This window comes from Mus musculus, chromosome 8 (genome assembly GCF_000001635.26).
Source record: "Mus musculus strain C57BL/6J chromosome 8, GRCm38.p6 C57BL/6J".
In the NCBI taxonomy this organism is placed as follows: Eukaryota; Metazoa; Chordata; class Mammalia; order Rodentia; family Muridae; genus Mus; species Mus musculus.
The window spans coordinates 41,036,706-41,049,388 of record NC_000074.6 but is presented as its reverse complement, the minus strand read 5'-3'; the positions used below and the strand labels follow the sequence as shown (position 1 = coordinate 41,049,388).

At 43.8% G+C, this 12,683-nt stretch overlaps 1 protein-coding gene across 7 annotated transcripts in view; it reads left to right on the top strand.

Moving 5' to 3' along the window:
• Mtus1 (mitochondrial tumor suppressor 1) overlaps positions 1-12,683 on the top strand; it is a 143,072-nt gene that overhangs the window by 84,595 nt on the left and 45,794 nt on the right. For 6 of the 7 annotated variants that reach the window (XM_006509240.4, XM_006509239.2, NM_001005863.2 and 3 more), the window contains one exon: positions 1,303-1,341. In XM_006509240.4, the coding sequence (XP_006509303.1) occupies positions 1,303-1,341 (39 nt within the window). Of the gene's footprint in view, positions 1-1,302; positions 1,342-7,457; positions 7,917-12,683 lie in introns of those variants that run through there. The other variant, NM_001005865.3, reaches the window with a different exon arrangement.

The following is a 12,683-nucleotide window of genomic DNA, read 5'->3' as shown; positions in this document are numbered from 1 at the left end:
GAAAAGCAAAAATACAGGGTGGATCGAATCCTGTTGGGGGAAAATTATTTACTGTGCCATTAGGGTCTTATTTGTCTTACACACAGCTCTGAAGCATCAGATTATCCCCTGCTAAGATGGCGGTAATATCTGAAACTGAGGTTTTTAATCATGATTTTTAAAACCCCATACTACCCCCACAGTAACTAAAAATAAACCCCCGTTCATGGAGCTTTGATCTTGAGGTGATTTTCAGAGAACTAGAGACCCCCACCAATGACTGCAAAACAGGACATGCCGAACTCCTGAAAGCCCTAAGGTTGACATATGCATCTTGTGGAGGTCTCTTTATGATGGCTACATACTTGTAAAGGGAGATGATCTTCTTCCTAAAGTCCTGCAGATGGTCTCTGGCTGTTCCAACCAGCCGCCTTCTTCTTCTCCTTCTTCTTCTCCCTCTTCTTCTTCTTCTTCTTTTTTTTTTTAATATTTTACTTATTTATTTATTATATGTAAGTACACTGTCTTCAGACACTCCAGAAGAGGGCATCAGATTTCGTTACGGATGGTTGTGAGCCACCATGTGGTTGCTGGGATTTGAACTCAGGACCTTTGAAAGAGCAGTCGGCGCTCTTAACCACTGAGCCACCTCACCAGTCCTCCAACCAGTCTTCTACAGATGGTTAGTCACTTGATGAGTATTGGATGTCGAGCACGGGTGCTTATAGCTCTTCCAATGTCTACCTGTATGGTTCCTGGCTGCATTTTATATTGCATCAGCTTGGAGAAACATCTCTAGTGTATTCTCCTTCACAGCCTTGGGAGGGCACACACCAGCATCCCTCTTTCACAAAGTGTAGCCTGTTTCCTGTGTGCAGAAGAAGAGTGAAAGCACAAGCTAAGAGATGGGCCTCCTTTTGGCTGGAGTATAGTTCAATGGTGGAGTTTTCTCCCCAATCTGTGGGCCCTGGATTCAGACACTAGAATAAACAATAAATAAATTAATTAAAATTTAAAATGAGCTTTAATTGCCCTCGACTACAAAATATACCACGCTTTGTCTTTTTAAAATTGATGCTGTGTTTTGATGATTAATTCTTACCAGTCTTACTACGAATTAGATACTATATTGTCTATATTTGAAAAAGTGTACTTGATCAAGTTGTTTATATGTTGGAATTTTCTCAGTGGATAGCTGTAACCTAAAATTTAGAGGTTAAAGGAGGGCTTTTAGAAAATGAAATCACTGCTATTTACAAGATAACTAGAGATTTGCCTAGCATTTCCAATAAAGTGTGTGTTTATATTTCTGTCCCATTCTAGGTCCTTCAAGGAAGAGTCTGTTTACAGCTTTTAATTCAGGTAAGTGGCCACTTTATGAATATATTAAAATATTTTTATTTGAAAAGTAATGATTAAACATACTGAAATTTATTTGTAATTACTTTTGCTGGTATAGTTCTAAGTCGAAATTCAGGATTTAAGGTGTAACTAGCTGCTATGACATGGGCATTTGGGCAGCATGATTTGTTGAGCCATCTAACACAGAGGATGACATCTTGTTATACAGATCAAATTAACTTAAACTGATTTTTAAAATATGGTTCATGTGAAATAAAACTGGATACTTCTCCAAATGTGTTATTTTAAATCAGATCATCTTTAATTGTAAAATGGTCTTAAGGTATAACTTTTAACTTCTTGTACTAACTCAACAGTTAGTTCTATGTTTCTGACTTCCCCCATACACATTCTTGGTCGGACATTTCTAAGACAGCCTATAACTTAAAGCCATTCAACTACACTGTCTAATACTTCCTTTGGGGGATCTAAAGATCTTGTAAAATGTATTCATTGACGTTTCTCTGTATGACACGCAGGACTGTATGCAGCCAGCCATGCACTGCCTACAGGTTCTCATTTTTTATTACAGTGCTAGTATAAGTCACATGGCTCCCATTGCACATCACAGCAGAAAGCCAGAAAAAAGAAAGGCCACGTTACAGCGTGTAAAGTCTCTGTTATACAGGATCTCACATTGTCAGCACAGAATTCAACCATGAGCTGTGGGTTCCTACCCGGCTGTACGCATGTCAGTTAGTTTCACAACTCAAGGTGGGCCTGGAATTAGTTTGAGCCTACTGAGGAAAACTTCCCCTGTGTGGCTTTTGAAGCAACCCTGCTTGGAACTATTGACATTCCTTTTTGTTACATGCCGTGGAGTGATCAGCTTTAATGGGTCACCCAGTGTAAGTGTGATAGCATTGAGCCTCTTGGCTATTCGAGTTGGTTCTCTGTCACATTCACAGTGATTGCATTATGAGTTGTTTTGCAATCATTTCTGTCAACGTTTGCGAAGTTTTCTTGTGACGGCTACTTCAGAGTGGAGCGCACATGCGTTGTATAGTTGCTTGGATAATCATATTATTTTCAAAAAGCTTCATACTAGTTTCTGATATGATCCACAATATAGAAGCACTGGCCATATGCTGGCCAATCGCTGATTGATTGATTGATTGATTGATTGATTGATTGATTTTTAAGATATTTTATGTATTTTATTTAATGTTGTAAAGACTATTTTTTTTAATGTGTGTTTTGCCTGAATGTCTGCCAGTGTACCACATGCATTCAGTACCCTGGAAGGCCAAAGAACAGTGTCACATCCCCTGGATCTGAAGTTAGTTGTGAGCTCCCATGTAGGTTCTGGGAACTGAACCCTGTTCCCCAGTAATGCGTTTAATCTGTGAGCCATCTCTCCAGCCCCTGATTGAGGGGTTTTTTTTTTTTTTCGGGAGTGGGTGAGGGGGGAGTGTATGAAATAATATTTGAAAATTTCCATCATTATTTTAGTTTAACAGTTATTGTAAAGAAATTCTGTTACCTCCGAAGACAATGAAGAAGCTGTGACCTTGTGCGGCTCGGACGTTGGTGTAAATCTTGATTCTCCTCCTCTCTATTTCCGTCCTGACCTCTGGCTACTTGCTAAGCCTCTCCAGGGCTTGAGTTTCTCGTCTGGCTGCACGGGAATGTTCAGGAGATAAATCCCAGTGTGGGAATGGGTTTGACCGTGTAGACTATTTTCATCCCTAGCTCTCACATGGTAGCTGCCCCTGCTGCTACTGCTATCGAGGCTAACAGTACTTCTTGTTGATCGCTTTTCATGGCTTTACATTGAAGGCGCCTCCCCAATCCCACCCTGATGTGTTCTAGGAAACCCTCAAAGCAAGTGGGGAAACCCACTGAGGCTATGAACCACCTTCCAGAGGTCTAGCCGGTGTGGTTTATTTAAAGGGTATTACACTATGGAATTCTAGGCAACACTGGCTCTAAATAAAACGTGCCTGCTGTTTATGAGGAAGTTGTCATACCCACAGCATTTACCGTGGCTCCGACACTCATAGTTGCTCTTGGGGATATCTCAGGCATCCCAAGTTGTGTTTACCCAGTCCGTGGACTCCTTTATAGATCATCCCTGCCAGGTGCCATGGTGTCTGCCCTGGGAGCAGGAACACACCTGCTCCATCTGTGCCATTTCATAAACATGGCCTGGGGTCGTGTGGCTTTCTACATCTCCTTTCTCCAATGTCGGGAGGTGGTTGAGAGCTGCAGACCTACTCTGGGGAGGAGATGAGATGCCGCCACACTGTGCACCTGCTGTCTTTCCTTCTTATGCATTGGTGATCTCAACTTTGCTCTCGTGTTGAAAGGGCCGATACCATCTGGATACATGGAAAATTTGGTACTGAGCGTTACGAAGAATGGATCACTTGGTGAATCCCACTGCAACAGTGGCTACCTTTTTGGCTGAGAACTAGATCTCTTCACCCAGGGCACATGAATGTGTTCTACATAGAAAAGTTGTAAGTGTAGAAATGAAAAAAAAGCACCATGAATATAGACCTGAGTATAGAAGGCCTTCCAGTAACATGCATATAACAATAGAGATTAATAATTGTGACAGCACATGGTTTGAGCTTCCTTTTGTTAAATCATGACAAACAGTAGTAAGAACAAAGCCAGACAATGTTACTACATTTGCTCTGTGTAGCACTCTCGAAAACTAGCAAGACAGAACCAGCCTCAGAGTAGATGCTAAAAGGGCCTATTGTCTTGAGTCACCTCTGTCAACATCCTTATTGCATTTTTTTTAACTGAGAAAGAGAAGTCACTATGTGAAATTCATGGGGAACCAAATAAGAGTCCAAGGTAGCCAAAAACAATCTTGTGGGCGGAAAAACAAAGGCGATGGTACCATAATTCTTGCTTTCAAGTCTGTAATTAAAACAGTCTGAAATGGGTATGAAGGTAGATACATAGACCAGTGCAATGAATGGGACAGCCCAGAAACAAACCTGTGGACTTACAGTCCGCTGAACCTGGCAAGACTGACGAAAATACCAAGCAGAACCGTCCTCTCTCCAAGAGATAGCGTGAGGAGAATTAGATGTCTGTGGGTGCAGCGAACTCCAGCCTTCATCTCACCTCATACACAGTAAACAACTCAAAATGAATTAAAATAAGACTCGAAGCCCAAAAACCTCAGGAGGAGAGGCAGAAGGGGAGCGTTTCATGGCTTTGTCGTTGTCCGTGATTTCTTAGATTGATACAGAAGCCTGTGGCAAGCAAAATTGGACATGTGGGACTCCCCAACTCTTCTGCTTAGCCAGGGTGACCGTCGGTAGCATGGTAGGTGGCCTACGAGATGAAGGGACTGTCTAGAAGCCATATCCCAATGAGGGCTGACTTACCAAAGAGGAGTCAGGGTGTGGAAGGAGCTTTGATCTGCCAGGTATGCAGCATTCTCACCATAACTGATGTAAGAATAGCTTACATATCTGTAGGTAAAGAAAATGTGATGTATCTATGCAATGGAATATTAGTCACAGTACGATACAAACAAAGTAAATGGGGCCAAGGAGATGGCTGGGTGGTAAAGGTACTTGCTGTGAAACCATAGGACAAGGTACTTCGGGTTATCTGTAATCTGCTGTTGGGGGATGGAAATTGGGAGGGGAGACGCAGAGTCTCTGCAGACTCGGGGCCAAGGTACCCTGGTGGACGCAGCCAAAAGGGTGACAGACTATCCCAAACAATAGATGTCAAAAGTCTGATAACTGATGGTCGTCCCCTAGCCTCTCCACGCACAGTGTGGCACATGTGGCACTCACAGGCACGATCGCACGGACATAACAAGCACAGAAGGGAGAAAGGAGTCTTGCTGACTCCGATTACTTTTGGTAATCTAAAGCTGTGAGACTCGTAGCAGCGTAATATGTAATGGCTTCTCGGCACTGGTGCTGCTGGCCAGGAAATGGGAAGCTGCTGTTGAGAGATTGCAGTTTTGAAAGATCAGGACGTTGTTACAACACGTACAGTTACGGCATAGTTAACAGTAAGTAGCATAGGCTTAAATTTTGTTGAGGGTAGATATTGTGTTCTTGCTATAATGAACAGAGATGACACACACAACAAACAACAACAACAACAACAACACAAAACCAAAAGACTCAACACTACCAAAAGCCAACTAAAGTCTATTCCTTTTGAACGGCTCCTCCTTATGTAACCAACCAAACTTTGCTTCACTGGTTTTCTGTGGTCTTTGCCTTATGCTGATCCTTAGGACGTTACAAAGTAACAGCAGACACCTTTCCTCTTTGTTGCACTCATGCCAGGTGGCCACCAGGGGGCAGATGATGCTTGGGAAAGAACTGAAGCTGAGCCGTTTGAAGCTTGTACCTAAGCACAGTTTGTTGGTTGGGAGGAGTTTTTTGTTGTTGTTGTTGTTTTTTTGTTTTTTTGTTTTTTTGTTTTGTTTTTCAAACAGGAGCTACATTTGGTTTTCCTTTACACTGGTATTATTTGCATTATTTCAGCTTCTTTCTGCACTTAGGGAAAACGGCTAATATTTAATGTGCATGGGATAGGTAATGATAGTGGAGTTCAAATAAACTTTTCTTATCTTAAATTTATTTATTTTTTTAATTGTAAATTTATTTTATTCTATGTGTGTGGGTGTTTTGCTTACATGCATGTCTGTTTATCACATGCGTGCATGAAAGGGTGGGACTGGAGATGATTGTAAGCTGTCAAGTAGGTGCTGGGAACTGAACACGGGTCCTCTGGAAGTCTAGCTGTTACCTGCCAAGCCTTCTCTTAAGCCCGTTAAAATGAAATTTTTAGTAAACGTACCTGATTGGTGACTGGATTGGTTATTTCTTCCTTTGGGTAGTGTAAGCTAGTGGATTTCTTTGTGACAGAATAGTTTACTGTTAACAAAAACAACCCCAACCCCTGAAAAAAGAGCCCACCCAGAAACCAAAATCGGACTATGTGGACAGTGGTGTGTCTATTTGTGACACCAATCTTATTTCTCATTCAGTTTATAATTTTGAGTCTCACTGATACCTTTTTAACCGTAATTTTGATAGCATAGGGAGAGCTTGTGGTTTTTTGTTTTTAATATTCAGAATTTGGGGACAGGTGTTTTTAACAGTTTTAAAAATAACAACCTGTGATCTAACAGAGGAAATCAAAGCTGGAACGTCTGTTTCTTTGACTCTTAATTCAGTGGTGTGACCCTCTGACGGGGATCGCCAAAGACCATGGGAAAATGTTAAGATTCATAACAGTAGCAAAATTACAGTTATCAAGTAGCAATGAAAACAGTTTTATGGTTTGGGGGGCCCAGCATGAGGAACTGTATCAAGCTATAGTAATTCCATTGTTGTTGCTGGTTCTGTTAGCAGGGAGGTGTTCATTCAGGAGGTTGGTTGGGTGTGGGTGTGCTCGCTCAGCCCCACAGTGACCCTCTGTGGGTTGCCATCCTCTGACAGGACAAGGCATGGGGTGTGAGCAAGGGGGTGAGTTGCTTCAGTTCTCCTCTTCTCCTGTCCCCTCGGATTCTCGGATGCTGTGTGGGATTTCTGAATGGGTTTTTAACATCTAGTGAGCTGTTAATGGAGTAAGGTTTGTTGCCTTGTGATATTGTTTACCGAGTCTCAGAAGCAGCAGACCTGGTACAGGGCTAACTTTTCGTTTTTAGTGTGGCTCTCAATACATGAGAATTAGAGTTGACAATTTGACAACCTGTCATTAGCACAGTAAAAAAAAAAAAATGCTGTTTATTTTAAAGATTGGAAGTATTTGTTGCTTGAGGGTTTCGCTCTGTTGGCGTGTTTTTCATCCAAGTAATGAGGTTTATGTATATCTAGGTAAAGCACCTGGGAAAGTGCCCAGGGATAATAGTGTGACCCTGTGCAGTTAAAAAGCAATGGAATCGGTTCACCGATTGCTCTAATGAAGTCTTATTTCTTTCTTTCTTTATTTAGCCTAGCTAATAAATAGACATTAGGCATGTGAGGTGGTTTATTTCATTTCGCCCCGTTCCAAATAGTGACAGGACCTGCGACATCATTGGCTGTTACATAAAGCTCCCGAGACCACCCACTTTCTCCTCCCCTTTCCATCCCAGTCGGGAACCACAACAACCCGCGGCATGCACAGTGTGATGTAATTCAGGCTGCTTGCTTCCTGAGCTGCTCCTCACAGATCTTGCTCAGACGAAGGGCATTGTTTGTTAGCAACATCTGGAAGAGCAAACGGAAGCCTGGAGCTCTGGGATAGCTAACTCTAGCTACCCCCCCCCCCACGCACCCCCCAATCTGGGTGGCCTGGCATTAGCATGTAAGCTTGTTTTTCTCTGGCTGTATCTCTTGGCCTGGAAGAACCCCGAGTTGCCAAGAGACACAGTATGTGATGGTCCCTGGAAAAGCTGCTTCCCCTGCGAAGTTCTCCCACTGGCTTCGAAGACATGCTGTTGTCTCCCAAATTCTCCTTATCCACCATCCACGTCCGCCTAACCGCCAAAGGACTGCTTCGAAACCTCCGGCTTCCTTCGGGGCTCAGGAAAAACACTGTCATTTTCCACACAGGTTGGTCCTGCACAGGTCTGCTCAGCACCGCGCGCGGGGAGGGGAGGTCGGAGATATGCTGATGAACTTGCTCATGCTTCTCAGGTTTCTATGGAGACATAATTGGGCACTAAAGCCCTCTTTAAGGAGAGGCTTGACTGGTTACAAGGAGCGGTAATCTCCTGTGTTGGGCAGGAGGGTACTTTAGTTGTGTGCCGGCAGCTGTAGGCTTGTCTGTGTTTACCGATGCAGGATGGTTGCCTTGGAACTTTCTGGCGCTCTCCTCTGCCACCAAATCTGTAAAAAAAAAAACCAAACAAAAACTGAACACCTGTTAATTCACACCTATCTTCAACTGATTTTTGGAAATAGGCTATGAGCACATTGAGACAGGATTTCTCTTTGCACTGAGAAAGGAGCCGGTTGTTTCTGTGGTTTTGTTTTACAGTTTTTCAGATTCTCACTAGAATGGATAGGGAATAGGAAAAGAGCCCCACATTACAAACATCCCTAAAATCACCCCAATGCTTGTGGAGGGCCGGTAAGTGGACCACACACTTAGTTTTCTAAGTCTTCCTAGCGCAAACACTTGTGGTCATAGACTATTGCTGCTGATGTTTGTGTGCGACGCTGCTGCTGCTGCCACCTTTCATTCTGTGCCCAACGTGAGACATTCCTGGTGTGTCTGTCCCTTCGGCATCTGTAAGCCTGCCTGCTCAAGCTCAGGTGCTACGGATTGCAATGGTGGTGAGTTAGGTCGATCTCACTGTGTGATGGCCTAAGTCTCCTTATGCTTGATTGGGGCTGCTGTGTGTTGCCTTCAACAGGCTTGCTTCGTGGTCATGCGTGATTTTTCTGTGTCACGCATGTGTTTCCTGTGCACCTCTTGTTTTTCAGTTGGCTCTTCACTGTCCCTGCTGATTTTTTTTTTTTAATTCAGCTGACAGCTTTTCATTTTCCCAGAGGCATCTGCCTTCCCTGCAGGATAACCTGGATATATATATATATATATATATATATATATATATATATATATATATATATATTTTTTTTTTTTTCTCCCCAGCTTCCCTTCCTCATTTCATAACTCGCCTTGGCCTGGCATTTGCGTTGGCTGGCCTTTCCTTCTAGCTCTCATGGCTGAAGGTAAATGAACAGAGCTGGGGCTATGCCCAATCCAAATGCCACTGTGATTCCCTTCAGTCCTAAAATAAAAGTTGAGGGCCAATGGGGGAGCTCAGTGGATGCTGAGGCCTTGGCTTTAATTGCCCGTACCCTCAAAATAAAAATATATTACAAATATATAAAAAGGTAAAAAAAGTGTGCTCTATTATTATTACTATTCTTATTAATTTTTTTCATACAATTTTCACCCTATTATTTCTCAGCCTCCCCAGTTCATCCCACCTCCCTATGTATACAAGCAAGAGTGCTTTATGTTAATAATTTCCACGTTCCAAAATACAAGCAACTCTCAATATTAATTTTTAAAACTAACGCAGGGCCTGCTCTAAGGTAGAAGACAGGTGACATTTCTGAAGAATAGATTTTCATAATAAAGTCAGAAAAAAAGAAGGTCTGAGGGCACTGTGTCATCCAAAAGTGGCTCTTTCTGCCCCGGACCCTGCCCTCTCTCACTGTTGTGGAGTCTTGGTTACCTTTCCGATGGTAGGTTAGCCAGACGCAAACCTACGGAAGTCTTTGATAGCCTCACACTGACTTGGGAGGTTGGTATCTGTTTTAGTTGCTGGCCTTTGTAAGGTTAATGCATCTTTGAGTTTCATGGTTCCCTACTTCCTCCTCCTCTGGGTGGAGGAGGTGCTGGGGGAGGAACTGGGTCTGCTGCATGTTTGGCTGGTGCTCTACACACCCAGCCTTTATTCCAGTCGTCTTAACAGTGCGAACCATTGCTGAGTCAACAGTGGTTTCGTTGTTCCACTGGCTGATGGCTTAACATTTGATTGTCTGTAGTATTTTTGTGAAGCAGGTAGTTTGAGCAAAAGACCTAAGGCTTTAAAGACCAGAGTTTATCTAATAGTGGTGTTTTCATCACATATTATTTTCTGAGTTTATATAAGTATTCTAAAATCCTTTTGCTGAGAGTCATAATGTTTAGACCTAGAACACACTTAGCAGTGAGCGTGCACCGTATTTTACACCGGGAAGTCTGCGGCCTGGACACATGAACTAACTTGCCCAAGAGCACACAGTAAGTAGAGATGGGAACACAACCTGTGACCTCTGTTTAGATTTTTTACCTTAAAGATTTTTTTTTCTCCAGCTGCGACTGCTGCTCTGACTCTCAGCACCAGAAACTAGGGGTGAAGGTGAAACAAGTTAAGTTTCTCGAAAGAGTCTGAGGCTGAGGAATGGACTCGCTCAGTTCCTGCAGTGTTTCCCACACAAACATAAAGATCAGGCTTCCATCCCTAGCACCCATATAAAAGTTAGGTGTAGTGGGGTGGCCTGTGCCCCCAGGGCTGGGGAGGCTGGTGCAGGAGGATTCCTGGGGTTGGCTGGTCAGCCAGTGGAGCCAAATTGGTGAGCTTTAACCTCAGGGAGAAACCCTGTTTACAAAAATAAGGTGGAGAGGTAATGCAAAAGGCTTGTGAGGGCGACATCTGGCCTCTATACCACAAAGCTCACTAGTGCATGCATGCACACATAGGCACATAGGGCAGAACAAAGTATTGTAAAAACAATAATTGGCATTTTTTAAAAAGACTACTTAAAGAATTTAATTCTAATAATTTTCATTACCCCTAGTAAGACTCTTTAGAGTTCATCAGCGTCCTATCATTTTAAGGTCAGAGACATTTTCTAAAACTTGGTTGAAGACCTCATTGCGCTTGGCTTTATCTAATTAGCCTTGTGAGCACTGACATGTTTATATCCCTAGTCAAGGAAGTTCCGTTGGTTGCCTTAGTGATGGGGCTCCTGACCTGGATTCCAAGAGTAGCAGGAAAAGATGGCGTTGGCTCTACCAGTAACTTGGCCTATGATTGTCTTCGCTTCCCAGGGCCATAAAACGGCAGCCCCATGTTCTGTTCTCCAGTCTCTGGGCCTCAGATGCCACGAACCTCCCCAGCACTGGGCTGCACTACTGCACTTGGAAATTAATCTTAACTACCTCCCTCCCAAGTCCCATTAACCCTCTTGGCTTATTTCTCTTTATGACATCATGTTCTTATCTGGTCACCAAATATGACTAATTTTATTATTCATCCTCAGTGATCCACGACAACTGGTTATAAAAACTCGAGACCCCACCCTTGGAGGTGATCCTTGTTTTCACTCGACCGCCCTCCCTCAGAAACTTAGGGTGAAGCTTGCTCTTCTGTGGGGTGAGGATGGAGCTTGGGATGGGACCTGGGACCACCTGCATCCTAGGCAGGTGCCTCACCATTGAGCTGCTATCCCACACTGGCTCCCGTTAGTGAGACAGTAGCAAAAGACTTGACAGTGACCGGTCCATGCAGCTAACGAGGGGTGGGAGCTTTCTGGAAGGCTTCCTATTGGCTTAATGCCACCAGCTTTTCCTCTGACTCTAACCTGCTTCTCACATCACAAGATCAATTCGTTCATGTCTCATATAAGTATCTGTTGGGCACGTGCCATATGCCAGACTCAAGGCTTGGTGCTGAGAAGATAGCCAGGACTAAGTCCCACCACGGCCTTCCTCAAACCCATAATTGGGCAGGAGGCAGCTAACCATGCTAGGGTGTGGCCTGGGCCCTCAGGCAGCTCTTGGCACCTTTATCCTGGTGTTTCATGAGTGCCTTCCATATAAAGAGAATAGCGTGAAAACCTGAGAGAGGTGAGGACAGGTGGCTCCTTCAAAGGAAAAAAAGTGCAATATTTCTGAGCAAACAGTGAGAGCAAATAGGTGAGAGAGGGAGGCTGGGAAAGGAGCCGTGTTCAGAGCCTGGGACAAGGGCACAGGCCACTATGCATTGTGGTACATTGTTACTGACAGGTGTGTCACTGAATCAAGATGTCACTGTTTTCCGTAAGGGCTGGAAGAAGGAAGGCCGTCCTGTAGCGATCTTGTGTGGCACATAGGTGAAGACTGTCAGGAGGATCAGGAAGCAATCCTGAAAGTCTGGTATGATCTCGCTAGTTGTCTCGAGTTTCTGTCAAGAGTTATTTCTTGACAAGAGTATTAAGCTAAGCCAAGTGTATTTTCAGTTTTTTATCACGGCACACCAGGTCGGTCCCAGTTTTATGATGGCGCAGAGAGGGTAAGGGAAATACACTTCTGAGTATAAGTACTCCTCCCCTCTCAGTCAGCTTTCCTTCTAAGCTGGAAGTAAACTGATGTGTTTATAAAAAGATTACGAGAGGGGGGAAATGTTCTATGGTGGTGTAGTCCGGCGTGGGGGAAAGGGGATGCCTCTGTGGGCCCATGGTGAAGCACCCCTTTCCCCCGCCCCCCAGGGACCAGCCACAGGAAGATATAGTATAGAATAGGGTTTATTAAGGACATGGGGAGTGGACTTAAGAGGGTAGTAGAGGCAGAGAAAGAGAGGGAGGGAGGAAGGAAGAGAGAGAGAGAGAGAAAAGAGAGAAGTAGAGGCGGGCCATGAGCAAGTGGAGAGAGAGGGAGAAAGGGACAAGAGGCAAGAGAGCAAGAAGGGGTCAAACAGCCCCTTTTATAGTGAGTCAGGCATACCTGGATATTGCCAGGTAACTGTGGGGCGGGGCTTAGACTGAATGCTAGCAGAAATCCATATTAATTATTCCAGGTTGTATATCTTAATCCTCAAATACTCTGACTGGAGTAAAAGC